Source organism: Miscanthus floridulus, chromosome 17 (genome assembly GCF_019320115.1).
Source record: "Miscanthus floridulus cultivar M001 chromosome 17, ASM1932011v1, whole genome shotgun sequence".
NCBI lineage: Eukaryota > Viridiplantae > Streptophyta > Magnoliopsida > Poales > Poaceae > Miscanthus > Miscanthus floridulus.
The window spans coordinates 109,256,640-109,272,267 of NC_089596.1; the positions used below are offsets into that span (position 1 = coordinate 109,256,640).

At 43.5% G+C, this 15,628-nt stretch overlaps 1 protein-coding gene across 1 annotated transcript; it reads left to right on the forward strand.

The window, feature by feature from the left end:
• Window positions 1–4,415: 4,415 nt before the first annotated feature.
• Window positions 4,416–5,753, forward strand: LOC136514865 (uncharacterized). The gene has a single exon (XM_066508571.1). The coding sequence runs from the start codon at window positions 4,416–4,418 to the stop codon at window positions 5,751–5,753; it is 1,338 nt and encodes a 445-aa protein (XP_066364668.1).
• The last annotated feature ends 9,875 nt before the right edge of the window (window positions 5,754–15,628 follow it).

Consider the following 15,628-nt stretch of genomic DNA (forward strand, 5'->3'; position numbering starts at 1 on the left):
TTAAATGTCTTCATAGACACTAACCTTTTGGATGATGGATTCACCACAATTTGAGCCTTGCACAAATGTCCAATTGGAAAAGTGCTCTCTAGAATGAAGAAAGAACTAGTATGAGAATCAAGCAATGTAGCCATCAAAACAAAGCTAATTAAGCAACAAAATCAAAGGAGTGGATGTTTGTTACTAACCTTAAAGCAAAAAGATCAAGCCATTCTTCAAAATCCAAGCACTTGCTTCATGGTGAAGAGCAGCCGCAACAATGGAGGGAAGGGCCCAAACGTGCGCCTCTGTTCTCGGAATGGAAGAGAGAAGGAAGAAGAGGATGACTGTAGCCTTTTTGTGCTATAGGCTTATCACCGTCGGTTCTTGGCTAGAACCAACAGTGATAGATCCTAATCACTGTCGGCTCTTTGCTTGAACTAGCAGTGATAAGTGGCCACCAAAACACTGCCGGTTCAAGCCACAAACCGGCAGTGATGTGGTCCTTCACTGCCGGTTTTAGCCCAGGCCCAATCATTTTCTCATTTCTAAGCTCATAACCGGCAGTGAAGGTACATCACTGCCCGTTCTCACAAATCCGGCAGTGATATCCAAATCTGTAGTAGTGCCCCTTAGGCGTAAGGGCACGTGTCTAGAACTACTTTGTTCACCACCTTGATTCCTCCCTTGATGATCCTCTTTTGATAGCAAGGTATCATCCAAATTTAAGGTTCAAAAAGTTCTCTACTCTGGTTGTATGCTCATGAGCTGGTTCTTAATGAATATTTGTGTCATTGTATTGATGATATGGTCGGTGCTGGCTTAGTGAAGGAACCAAGAGTATTTTGATACTATGTTGATCCAAAAGATTGGTAGCGAGACTACACTAGCTAAGGCAACTAGTGTGTGAGAACTAAGAATATTTTGGTGGACGCAGGAGTCTTTATGATTCCATAGATGAGAATGAGATGAAAGCAAATACAAAAGCCCTTGCAAAAGCGCAAACTACAAAGATTCACCATATTTTTTGTGTTTGGAGTTAGCTTATCTGTGTCCTAGATGCTACAAAAGCCATACATGCACGTTCAAGTGGAACAGACCTTAAATGGAGGATATATCATGGGAACACGATGTTAGTTCTACAATTGCTGTGGTGAATAACCTTTTACATAGTTAGTGCCTATTCTGGCTATCTATGTTAGTTCATGTAAGTAATTAAATAAAATCCAGATATATTGCATTTTAATATCTAAGAGTGCTACCATGTTGGTTGTAGTATGGATTATTATTTCATCACCTTGGAGGTGTATTATCACTTTATTAGGAACCTTCTACTTACTACTGCTTGTTACCATATATGTTAATGCCAATACTCCATATGGTTATATGCATATTAGTACCATGCCCTCTCCTGTTCATTACAAATTAGAGTACTTAACAACTCTTATTCATTGGTCCATATAGGTCAGTATGTGAATGTGAGGCAAGTGTGTCTGTATTCTTAGCCATTTCGATGTGAGCAGGGATGAATTTGGGCCTAGGGCCACGGGCCCAGGCAGAGCATAGAACTCCTCTTATTTTTCTATTGCCCATCTAGATTATTTGCAAGCTGGTCATAGTCAAGTCAGCCCAGCAAGCAACAATAATCTCGTGACTCCCTTATGTTAGCATGGTTGTAGGAAAGGCAATGAGCGTCATCAGAGCCTGGTGGGAGGCGATGGCGATGTGGGAGCTTGGCAAGAGATGAAGAAGATGGTAGATTGGTCTTAGGGCCAAGATTTGGTGGATGACAGTGGATCTGGTAGGGGGAGTCACCGGAGCTGGCAGGGAGGTGGATGTGGCGGGGCGAGAGACGCATTAGGTTTAGTTCCATGTGGACGGGGTGAGTAATAAGAAGGGATGAAGATAAGGCATAGAGAGAGGAAGCTTTTGTTTGGCCCTTCACTTTACATGTATTGGACAAAAACTTAAGGGATGGTTGCTCTCAAAACAGTAGTTGTTGTTTGGATATACTAAAAAACAGTCTTGCAAGTGAAGACTCCCTTAAGCTCTTAACCATCCATGAGTTTTTTTAGTGTGGAGGAAAAAAAACAGGAGTGATTTGGTCCCATGTCCAACACCATGATGAAATCATCTTGGTTGCAGGAGAGTAGGCACTCAGCACTAGACATGAATTCTCCATCTACATTCTTCTCGGTGCTTGCCATGCATGATGGTCATCAGTTTTGGTGGTCACCTCAGTGCCGGCGGTGGTGTGGTAGCACCATCAGTAGCAAGCGCCAACACCACCAGAGGTGGTCCTGATGGTGCATTTGGTAGTGTAGGGCACATGAGCAGTGCAAAGAACCCAGCACAGCTTCGGCCGTAGTCCACTACAATCACCTTGATGTTGGCGATGGTGAGGTGGACTGGAAGGTTGTCGGGGATGCCGAGATGCGGTGTGGCTGGGAAGTTGAACTTGCACCGGCTAGGGAGGAACTCGCCGTAGAAGCACAACATGGTGGCATCGTAGGCTAGTGCCGCTGTAGGGCGTGCCGAAATCAAACACCATACCAAACGTGTACACATGAGAACGACTCCTGAAGCCAAAACCAAGACAAAAGATGAAACAACTAAAACATGATTTTTCCTGGGTTCATCATTTTTAGAGAAGTCCAACCCCACGAAAGAGAGCCTGAACTCGAGAAAATACATTTTTAGGTAAAATCAAGAAAAACACATGCACTTTACATGCACAATAGTTGTGTCATCACTATAGTCACATATAACCGCGCATAAACCATCAAAGGCAGAGACGTGTGTTATAAGACCCACCCGTTCATGTATGTTATGGGTAAATAAATGTTTTATCCAGTGGAGACGATATATATGCACTTAGATGGCTTCTCCTAAACAAAATTGGCAAAAGCTACTTTTTGGCCTGCAGGCATTTAACGCACCGCGCAGCCGCACCGCACGCCCACTTTTTCCCCTCTCTCTCTCCCTCCCCCTCTCTTCTTCTGCATCGCGACCACGTTCGAAGGAGGCCACCACACTACACACTCTCTCTCCTCCTCGATCTAGCAGCTACCAACGTTCCGAGGCCACCAACGCCAGCGAACTCGAGGTGTGTCCTCCTCCTCCTCCTCCTTTCGCGTTCAAGCATCTGGGAGTTAGGGTTTCGGCGGGCTTAGAAGGCGTTGTACTTCTCCCTCTCTTCTTCCCAACTCTAGCGGGCTTAGAAGAGAAGGGGCTTAGGGGAGGCAGGCCGACCAGGCGGTGGGGACGGCTAGAGGGCGGCATTAGAGTTCTAGCGGCGGTGGAGGCGGCGGGAGGGGGAGGGGAAGGAGGAGGTCGCCGTACACGGACGGTGAGGCCCTATCGCCCGTGGTGGGGCGGTGGGCAGCGGAGGTGAGGACGAGGAGGAGGGCGGGGTCGAGGGAGCGCGGGGCCAAAGGCGAGGAAGGCGCAGGGTTATAGGACGAGGAAGAAGGTCAGTGTCGAAAGCTAATCGCACGCCGCACGCAGGGGGCGGATTCAGAGGAGTTGGTAGGGCCGCTCCCCGCCCCCCCCCCCCCCCCCCCCCCCCCCCCCCCCCCCCCCCCCCCCCCCGGAAATTACCAGGAGGAGGGCTTCAGCCCTGGCCCAGCAGCCCCACTCGTGAAGCCACACAGCCCAAAAACTCAGATCTAGCCCATATTTAATAGCAGGACACCACTCTTGCCAGGTGAACTCTTTTACTAATTCTAAGTACTTACTTGGCTGCCTAAAATTTCCTCTGTTTTACTCTGTACACTTAGCCCCCTCGCGATCCGTTTCTAGATCTGCCATTGCACGCACTGCCGTGCATTAGCCTCGTCTAACAAAATTCGATTAGCGCGCGCTTGTATGTTTTTGTTAGGGTGATGAACATATGGATGCACGTATCCATCCGATCCGTTTGGAATCAAATCCTGTCAACTAGTGACTAGTGAGTGCACGGGTGTGGAGGTGTAAGTGCGTGATGCAGCTAGATGCATGCATGCTCGCTCGCATCCTTGTTGTGAGGGGACTAGTGAATCATAAACTGCTTCTTAATCCGCGTTGAAAAAATCCAGCCATCAAGCTTGATGTTTACTTTCAAAAAAGTCTTAGTAAAATTCTCTTAAGTAGTGCGTGTATCACTCGTCGAGAACAAAAACAAAAAGACAAACGAATCACTATAGTTGATCGCTGACTGTTAAAAATTGAATGGACCAGGCCCTGACTTGGACCCAAGAATCGAAGCCGCCACAGCCCCCAACTCAAGTTGTCCAGTCCGGAAGACGCGGCTTCGTCTGTCTCCAGGTAGCCTCCTCCCCGGCCCACCCGACGTGCGACGGGCGCCCAGGCCACCGTACCTACGAGGGCTGCCTCCATCGGAGGCTCCGATCCTCAGCGTTTCTCTTGCGATCGTCGTCGTCGTCGTCGTCAGAACGATGCTGCTCAAGCTCCGGCATTTTGCAAGGTATGTACTACGTAGTTACCGAGCTCCATTCAGGCAACAGAAGGCAGTGGTTAGTCCTCCTAACAACAATTCTGGCCATGCCTCTCCTCCCAGGTGTTGCATTGGAGGATCGGAACGTGCACCCGCAGCACCAGTGCGGGCGGTGCCGCTGCCGGACAACGACGATCTCCTCCGCGAGATCCTCCTGCGCCTGCAGCCGCTGCCGTCGTCTCTCCCGCGCGCGTCCCTCGTGTGCAAACGCTGGCGACGCCTCGTCGCGGACCCTTTCTTCCTCCGCCGCTTCCGCCAGCACCACCACCGGACGCCTCCGCCCCTGCTGGGCTACTTCTTCAGCGACCCTCGCGGGCCCGTCTTCGTCCCGAGGCTGGCGCCGCCTGACTGCATCCCACCCGAGCGCTTCTCCCTGCCGCGGCAGCCTGGTTCTGCCGGCGAGCGCCTCTTCTTCCTCGGCTGCCGCCACGGCCTCGCCCTCCTCATCAACCGGAGACGCCTCCACGCCGTCGTGTGGGATCCCGCCACCGGCTGCCGGGCCACCGTGGCGTATCCACCGGAGTTCACCACTGACAACGGGGCGCACTGCTGCCGTGGCACGGTGCTGAGCACCGCCGCCGCCACTGCCGATGATGGCGTTGGCGATGATGGGCACTTGAGGCCCTTCAAGGTCATCTTGATACGCACAGACGACGTACACGATGGTCGCATACGTGTGTCCATGTGCGTGTACGAATCCAAGACCGGAACATGGGGCCACACCATCTCAACTGTAATTATTCCCTTGTCCGTGTCCAACCTGCCCAGTGTCTTGATTGGGAATGCACTCTGCGGATTTCTCCGGTGGCCAAACGGCATCCTTGAATTCGATGTGAAGAGGCACAGTCTAGGCATAATCAAGTCGCCAAAGAGCCTCTGTCCCATTGACAGATCATTCTTCCAGGTCGTGAGGACACAGGATGGAGAGCTAGGCCTTGCAATCTTGTACAAACTCACCATGGAGTTGTGGAAGAGGAAGGCCAGCTCACCAGATGGTGCCGTCGGATGGGTGCTACGGAAAACAATTCAGCTGGGCAACCTCCTTCCGGTACCGCGTATGAATATGATGGACAGTAATTTGTCAGCAGCAAGGATACTGGGGTTTGATGAGGATAACAATGCCATTCATGTATCCACATTTACCAGCGCCTTCGCGATCCGGCTTGAGTCCATGCAGTTCACGGAGCTTTTCAACGTCAATCGGATTGGTTCCTATCAATCCTGTTATCCCTACACAGGTTTCTACACTGCAGGTGTACCTCGTCTTTCAACTGCATAGGATCAAATTTGAACTATTTCGAGTATAGTTATTATTGTTCATGTGCTTAAGGATTGTCTAGCGGGGTCAAGTATGCATAGAGAGCATGCTCAACCCCTGCTGAACTGACTTGTTATATTTAGGTACTGTGTGAACTTCTTATGTTTCAATGTGTATATGTTAAAGCGGATCACACCTAAGATATTATAATGTTATTATGACCGCTTGACTTATGAATGTGAAACTGCCTACAAAAGGCGCTGGGTTGCAGACTGTTTGTAAGAATGCTTATTATCTGAACTCATTAATTCTGACACAGAATTACGTAATATATAGAGTTAGCACGCTCTGATCTTTTGAGCATCACTCAGATTGCTCGAGGATTGAATTGCAACAAAGCTAGAAAAAAATATGCTAGGTCGGTATCCTAAACTGGGGAAACTAGGCTACACGGATTTGGCAGAATTCGCCCCAATAAAACCTATGAATGCCACTGAGAAGAAGCCTGTCGGGTAGGCGCACCTAAGGTTGCTCTAATGCTTAGACGCTATCTAGAGCGCCCATAAACATCATCAAGATGCTTGCGAAACAACAAATATGGTGATTGGAATGGTTAAAATAGTACTCCCTCCGTTCCTTAATATAAACCATATAGTTTTTAGCACCAATATTAACGCACTGCTTGGGGAAGGATGTGAACCCGAGGAAAAAAAGGAAAATCAGGTCATCTTCTCTCTCCTAATCAGATTGCTTACTAAATCTAAACGATTGGTTGGGGCATATGCTATGTACGGTGGGAAGGTTTTCAAACTAATCGGCATGGGAGTTGATACGTGCCTATATTTTAGAATTTTCTTTAGAAATCTATATGGCTTATATTAAGGAACGGAGGGAGTATAATAATTATGTTTTTAATCGATCGGATGCACTCAATCCATCATAGCCCTTTATATGTATAGAGTGGGGGTGGACTCATCTCGTTAGGAGTCAACTCCTACAAATCATTGCAAAAATACAACTCCAATTCGGTTTTAGGCTGACAACGGGTTTTGGAAACACATGGGGTGGATCTTTTCGAAGGTGTAATTTCCTTACGTGGACTACAAATTTGGATTTTTATATGTACCTTTTGATCGCAGCATGTCTGCTTTGTAGTGGCGTCAGGTGACCAATTTATGTTACCAAGTCAAGCAACTTTTACAACACATCATTTGCAAGAATAAAGAGATATGGGACAGTGGATCGCCTTGCCGAAGATCACGTTGATGATGAATTCTTGGTCCAATCACTACTCCATTCAAAAAAACTGAGGACGAGGAGGTGTCGACGAAATACGTCCGGCAGTCTACCGAGGGGTATGCCCACGGTAGTATATGAATCGGTAGAGGTGCGTGTGAGGGAACCGGATGGTGAGACAGAACGCAAGAGACAGCGATTAGACAGGTTTAGGTGGTCGACTTGGCGTAATACCTTACGTCATGTGTCTTTCTGTGGGTTGTATTGCGTATGATCAGATCTGCCCTCTAGGGGACCCCTGCCCCTCCTTATATACTCTGGAGGGGTAGGGTTATAAGGAAAATATCCTATTTGGTATTACAATACATTATTGTAGCCTTACGGTGCACGCCGACCAGTGTCGTGCGTCGCACGCCTTGATCTTGTGGGCTGTGCCACCTCTGATGGTGTGGCCCATGTCTTGTCCTGTGGATACCAGTGGTCACACCTGCACAGCTAGTCCCCGAGCGCCTTGCATCCGCTTGGCGACGCCGTCTTGATCAAGTCCGAGCAGTTTATCATGAAGCAAAGCAGTGAAGATTGAAACCGATCAGTTTGACTGGTAATCTGAGCGTTGAAGATCGAAGCCAACCAATTTGACTGGTAATCCGAGCGGTGAAGATCGAAGCCAACTGGTCGGTAGGCCTTGAACTTACGCGAGTAAGGCTTGCCAGAAGGATGTAAGGGGCTCAAGATAAAATTTGAAAGTTCTTCACCTTAGGTGAAGTGTAGCCACTTAGACTCTGTTTCGAGTAATCATCCATGACCTAGTCAATAAGAAGGGTAAATCAAGAAAAGAGCACTACATTCATCGCAAGGCGCTCAACAGCTAGTCAGACCATTTGTTGTCAAATCCTTGATGTTTGAGAAGATCGAGGTACTTCTAAGAGACACAGTCAAAAGCTTTGTTGTCATATAGGACACTAGGCACCAAGGGACCTCTAAGCTCTCCCTTGGCCGGACCACCCTCCAACTCTAGAGAGAGCACACAAAAGGGGATTCTTCTAACTTGGGTCGCTTACTCCAAAGCTGGAGCATGTGTTCATAGGGTTGCATCGATGGTGAGCTTTGACCAGATTGTTTATACAGAGAAAATTATCTTGAATACATCATCCCCTAATGAAAGCGCTTTGGCACAATTGGAAACAAGGCTCAATTATGAAGGCGAGCCGCTTTGCAAGAACTTTTGAAACCAGATTAGCAAATAAATGACTAATAGGTCTGAAATCAACAGCTATCTCCAAAACTTTCTTTTTTTTGATGAAAATTATCGCTACTCCCTTGAGCTTCTCAAGAGGCATAGAGTGGTTGTGTAGACAAGAGAAGGATCTAATTATCTTAGCTTCTATGATTAGCCAACAAATTTTATAGAAGGCCCAAGTAAACCCATTAGATTCTAGCGCTTTTTTGCGGGTAGTTCATTTATGGCTTCTAGAATTTCTTCTTCAGTGAACTCGGTTTCCAGCATTGCCTCATTGATACTGGAGAGATTCAGTTCCTCCCAATTAAATGGAAACATGTTGGTGTTCTTTATAGTGTTTGTATAACTCCTATTCCTTAACTTTATGTGACCAAATGAATGATCCATCATCTTGCTTGAGACATGGGATTTAAGTTTTTATGACGATGACCACTGGCTTTGAAGTGGAAAAAATGGTACAAGCATCACCTTCCTTGATTTGTATTAGCCATTAAATTTGCCTTCGCCTGGAGCGTTCCACTACAGCAAGACCTAGGTGTTTACACCAAAATTTGGAAAGAAGAACGCTGGAACTCGAAGCCTCCAGGATTATGTCATCAAGGAATCGATTAGATATGAACCGGTATCAGTTGATTTAGATGCGATGTCAGAATCTGCTATTTTATAGACGACATCAGCAGACGACATCAATGGGCTATGCTTGAATGGTGTCAGCAATATGTGTCAGACTCTACGAATAAGGAAAAATTAAGGTCCAAGTTATTGTTAAGTTAGAAAGTTTTCTTTTATTCCAAGAATTGTAATAAGTCATATTTGAGTAGGATTCATATTTAGGTTCTGGGTATAAATATTAGACCCTGGTTATTGTACAAGGACACGAACATTCAGTCAATACAATATTTTTGGCTTTCGCCATCGCATTAGGAGTAGGAGTACTGTAGATCTCGGCGAGTTCTTCAGCAAATAGGGCTGCATCGACCGATCGACTTACAGCTTGCTTGTAAGTACCGTCACGACTTGTATTGTGCTTGTAAAGCTGCATCAGCTGATTGATCTTTTATGAGCTATAATATAAGTTAGTTATCGATCCATATCATTGTTTGTAAGGCTGCATCAGTCGATTGCTTATACTCTCACGCATATAGCATGTTTTCATGAATCTATCAACATATAGATGGTTTTATATATTCTTTGACTTTAGTTTGTTATCATTATCATAGCTGCATTGATTCGATCGAACCTCACTATTGATGATAATAGATTAGATTCAAACTGTTTGTAGATTTATTTATATTAGACAATTGATTTGTTCGCATGTTATGCTCTTTTCATCAAACTGATCGACTCGACACTGTATATCGATCTTGTTCCATTTAGCCGATGATGTTTTCTTATATCGCTTCTTTGTTGATTACCAATTCTATAATCAATGACTATATCAATCGACTATTTAGTAGTATATATTAGAATCTTAAGGAAGGATCTTCTAAATCTTGTATTTGGGTGTGTTGTACTTGTTTTTGTCTCGATTAATCAGTCACCGTAAATATGATATGATCCATGGGCATCGGTTATTTTGATTTACGTCATCATCATTTAACATTAGCTGATCATCCTTAATCTAAAGATCTTCGTTTCATGAATACGCTGGATATCGACTATTTAGTCGATAGCCTTATTGAAGTGGCTACTTAGCCGTATATTTGGAACTATTTGAAGCAACACCGACATGTTTCACGTTAAATTACTGATAAGATTTTTTCTCCTTGTCAATTGTAGGTCAAATTGACTGGCACATCATTGGGTTTTCAGAATCAGCTAGTTCTGTGTTGAAGCCAAGTAGATCTCTGATTTCATTCCGCTTAGATCTTCTAGCTTGCTGTGTGTTGATCACATCGCCATATTTTTATGTCAACACACTTTTTGGCACGCCCAGTGGGACCACAATCGTCATGGCGGTTCAGAACAATAAGGGCATTCTTATGGTGCCTTATGAAGACTTACCTGATGAGGATAAAGATGTCATTGGTAAGGCCATGGAGGATTTTCAGAACAAGTGCTTGTTGTCATACACCAAAACATGTGATAATAAAGTTATTCAGAAATATCCATTGCCAAGAGTTTTGATGTATGGACAGTCAGATACAGACGAAGTTGTTGATCGGCGTTTCTTTGTAGAAGCTGTCAACAAATCTATTCATGATGCAATGCTGAATCATAATATAACTTTCTTGAATACATTCCACTATACCATGGAGGATGTGTTTCATGGATTTCCACTTGATTAGGTTGGACCGGCTTATTACAATATTCCACATCCATCGACTCAGGGGACTAATTAAGCCGGTACTAGCCATCAAGAAGCAGCACTAGCTAAGAGTGATGATTCCCAGGCAATTCAGAATTCATCTGAGAAAATTTAGGGTGCTACTACTAATCCAATACAATATAATCCTAGATCATCAGTGTAGCATGTGCAACAACAGACAGGGCAAGTTCAGAATCAGATGGTTAATTTTGGTACATCATGCCAAATAACTCCGTTTGCTCAAAAAATAGCACCATCAGTTCAAAGGATTCATAGAGATATAGATCCTAATGTTTTCAATCAGAGATTTCAAACAACAAATCAACAAGGGGCCCGACAGATAGATATTCCACAAGGATATGATTATGGTTCAGATTATAATACCCTCAATATGATTCCAAATCCAGGGTATCAAGGCACTCATAGAAAAGCTGCTTGGGCAAGAATTTGACAACTTAGGTCAATTGGCTCAACGGGTGGCAGCACTTAATAGCTAATTCCAGAATATACACAGAAATACCCGATTCTAGAAAAATACTGCAATCGCTGAAGCTTATAATCCATATTTAATCGATGATGATGATGATGAAGAAGAGAAAATTGATGTAGCTGAATGGAATTAGGGTAAAAAGATAATAATGGTTTCAAATCCTTAGGGAAAAAAAGTTGAAGAAAGTTATGATTTTGATGTTACAAAAGCAAACAAACTTTTTGATTTCTTTCTTGAGAAGGGATAGATTAAATTGCCTGCCAATCATGTTATATTACCTCCCGATCAGTTGAAGAATAAAAAGTTCTGCAAGTACCATAATACTACTTCTCATACTACTAATGATTGCAGGATTTTTCGGCAGCATATTTAGAGGGCTATTCAGCAAGGGAAGCTTAAATTTGTTACGGCTTGAAAAATGAAAGTTGATGATAATCCTTTCCCAAAGGATCAGAGCATGGTTGATGCTAAGTTGTTCAAAGGGAAGACTAAAGTTTTGACATCAGCTAAGGCAAGAGAAACTGGAATGGTTGATCTAGAGATAAATTAGATTCAAACTGTTTGTAGATTCATTTATATTAGACAATCGATTTGTTCGCATGTTATGCTCTTTTCATCAAACTGATCGGCTCGACGCTGTATACCGATCATGTTCCATTTAGCCGATGATGTTTTCTTATATCGCTTCTTTGTTGATTACCAATTCTATAATCAATGACTGTATCAATCGACTATTTAGTAGTATATATTGAAATCTTAAGGAAGGATCTTCTAAATCTTGTATTTGGGTGTGTTGTACTTGTTTTTGTCTTGATTAATCAGTCACCATAAATATGCTATGATCCATGGGCATCGGTTATTTTGATTTACATCATCATCATTTAACATTAGCCGATCATCCTTAATCTAAAGATCTTCATTTCATGAATACGCTGGATATCGACTATTTAGTCGATAGCCTTATTGAAGTGGCTACTTAGCCGCATATTTGGAACTATCGGGAGCAACAACGATATGTTCCACCTTAAATTACTGATAAGATTTCTTCTCCTTGTCAATTGCTGGTCAAATTGACTGGCATGTCATTGGGTTTTCAGAATTAGCTGGTTCTGTGTTGAAGCCAAGTAGATCTCTAGTCTCATTCCGCTCAAATCTTTTGGCTTGCTGTGTGTTGATCACATCGCCACATTTTTGTGTCAACACTAGGACCCTGAATTTTAAATCACTATGGAGGGTCATCTGATTAGCCAAAAAAGGATGATCTTCTTGGGCTTTGTCTAGGTGGAGATGACCTTGTTTACTAGTTGCAACTAGAAATGAGCGTTCTAGAGCTAGTTTGAGGGCTGGCGTCGTGTTCAATTGTTGATTTGTCACACATCTCCAACCACGGGAGGGATCGGCCGACTAGGGCTAATGGCAGCAGTGGCTACTAGCTGCTAGAAGGCGGCAGCTGTAGGGATGGCACAGAGGAGGAAAGAAGAGGCGTCGATGTAGAGGAGAAGAGAGAGAGAGGGACCACAGCTAGAGAGAGAAGTAAGATGGAGAGAGATAAGGGATTAACTCTAAACTTTGGTTGCCTTTCATTAAGGAATTCCCCACATATATATAGGGGTTTTACACAAATGCTAATGGACCTTTAGGCCCCTGACAGATAAAGCCCATGACCCCTACTACTCCTTTAGATCTAATCTATAACAGTTGGACATAGGCCCATCGCTAATGAATTGGCCCACTAACATGTCTAGACATGTTCTCCTACTATAAGTCTTACCGACCATGACATCTCCTCCTGCGTGGAGAATTAACTTGTCCTCGAGCTGGAATGTTTGATACAGTTGTTTGATCAATTCTGCTCCTCCCACTACGATTTTTGCTTTCGATTGACCTTTCCATTTAACCAACACATGTAAATTCCCCCTATAGAGTTCTACCTTCATCATTTGTTCTAGTTCTGGCACTGCTGCTCCTTCGTGCATTATAGGCATTTGTGGAGGAGTTGATATTGGAGGCCCTCTATATTTCTTAAGTAAACTCACATGAAAGGTGTTGTGAATGTGGACGTCTTAAGTGAGCTCAAGGTGGTATGCCATAGACCCAATTTGTTCACTAATGTTATAAGGACCAAAGTACAATGAGGATAACTTGCCTTTTTGTAGTGTTGAGCTGGCTATCGCTGACCACGACATTAATTTCAACCATACCCATTCGTCAATAATAAAGCTTATGTCCACATGTTTGTTGTTATAGTGTTTGGTATAATAATCTTGGCATAGGCAAAGTTTGGTCTACCACCAAGAAACTATTTGGTACTATTAGCAGGTCGTCCACTGCCTAAATTTTGGCATCGCCCGAGCTATATGTTCTCAATCCTGGTGGATCCTGTCCGTAGACCAGTTTGAACAGAGTTGTATGAGTAGACGTGTGATGTGAAATATTGTAACAAAATTTTGCCCAAGGTAAAGATTGTATCCATTCTTTTGGTATATCCCCTCTCACACATCTGAGGTACATGGTGATGACTTTGTTAATGACCTCTAACTGGCCATCGGATTGTGGGTGGTTGGCGCAAGTCGTTGAGTTTTATTGTTGTCATGTGAAACAACTCACGCTAGAATTTGCTGGTGAAAAAAAATGTCTTTATCACAAAAAATAGAACGAGGTAATCCATGTAATCTAAAAATTTATGTAAAGAAGCTCTAAGCCACTACTGCTCTTGAGTACGGATGTGAAAGCGGTATGAAGTGAACATACCTTTATAGGCGGTCCACCACCCTGAGGATAACTAATTTGCCTGCTACTTTGGGTAGTGCCTCGACGAAATCCATAGATATACCCTCCCATATCCTATCCGGAATGACCAAATTCTGAAGAAGTCCCGCAGGATGTGCAGCATCATGGATGGCATGAAGCATATCATATATGTAGAAGTGGGGACAACGGTGGAATATGTACCCGTTTGTTATAGAGAATGAGTCCATTGGTGAAGCTCCATAAGGTCCCTTGGCGTCTATTTAAGATGTGAGCCACTAGGTTGCTATGGTTGTCGGACTCTAATATCTCATCCCTTATCTTTTCAAAAATTAAGAAGTTGATTTCTGAGATTGCTCGTAGAGATGGCTCCATCAAGGATCGTCAGGATAGGGCGTTAGCCACCGTGTTTTGCTTACCTAGTTTAAATACTATATTGAAATCATAGCCAAGTATTTTTCTTACCCATTGCTATTGTGGTATTGTTGGGAGTTGTTGATCCAAAATGTATTTGAGGTTGTAGTGATCTGAGCTAATTGTGAAGGTCCGTCCCCATAAGTAAGGTCACTAGTGTTTGACTGCTATCACCAATCCAATTAATTATCTTTCATATGCTGCAAGTTTAGAGTGTCACGGCACTATGCTTCGACTAAAAAAGGCTATTGCCCACGTTACCTGGTGTAGTACTACTCCAAACCCGGTTGATGATGCATCACATTTGACTATGAATGGTTTGTCAAAGTCTGGCAGTTGCAAAACTAGTGTTGTTGATAACTTCTGTTTTAGCTATTGGAATGCTAAAGATGTTGAATCAGTCCATATAAATCCATCTTTCTTTAGCAGCTTAGTTAACGGTTTCGCAATGATTCCAAAGTTTCTAATGAATTTTCTATAGTAGCCTGCTAATCCCAGAAACCCACATCATTGCTTTATTTAGTTGTCTATGACCATGTTGTGATAGAATCAATTTTGGCTGGGTCGATAGACACTCATGCTGATATGTGACCCAAATACCCCACTATTGAGTATTGACTGACCAAAGAGGCATTTCGAATTCTTTAATGGCACTGCATGCTGCTATAGAGTAGACAAAAATTACCCGATGTGTTGGAGGCGTTCTGACCATGTTTTGTTGTAGATCAATATGTTGTCAAAGAACACTAACATGAATTTCAGTAGGTAAGGACCAATTTATCATTCATGAGTGCTTGGAAAGTTGATGGCGTGTTGTAGAGTTCGAAGGGTGTTACCAAGAATTGAAATGACCATGGCGAGTTTGGAAAGCCATTTTTTTTAATGTCATCTAGATACATGTGTACCTGGTGATATCCTGACCTTATGTCCAATTTGGTGAAGAATTTTGCCCCTTTTAATTCATCAATTCATCCAAGAGTTCATCAATTACTGGAATTGATAATTTATCTTTGAGGATATTATTGTTGAGAGCTAGTTAATCAACACAAAATCTCCAAGATCCATCATGTTTCTTAACAAGTATAACTATAGAAGAATTGGCAGATGTATATGATTCCTTGTTCTAGCATAGTTTGGCATTGTCTTTCTAGTTTCTCTTTCTGTAGCAGAGGGTATTTGTAGGGTCTGACTACAACTAGGTGTACTAGATTCTTCAAGTGAATGTGGTGATCATATCATCGCATAGGTGGTAGGCCCCGTGATGGCTAAAATATAATAGTTTTAGTGGTAGAAGCAGGAAATGGGAAGACTATCATGTTCTGGTAGGATAATTGGAACAACCAAAGAATTAAAGTGTAATTCACTAGAGTTGTTCTCGTTTGTAAAGAACAAGCTCATTTCTGTTGAAAATGCTTTTGGCCAATATGAATTCACATAGATTTTTCATCTGCCAATCTTGG

What these genes read in the sequence shown, in the direction of transcription:
- LOC136514865 (XM_066508571.1), top strand. Translation starts at nt 4,416, where the DNA reads ATGCTGCTCAAGCTCCGGCATTTTGCAAGGTATGTACTACGTAGTTAC.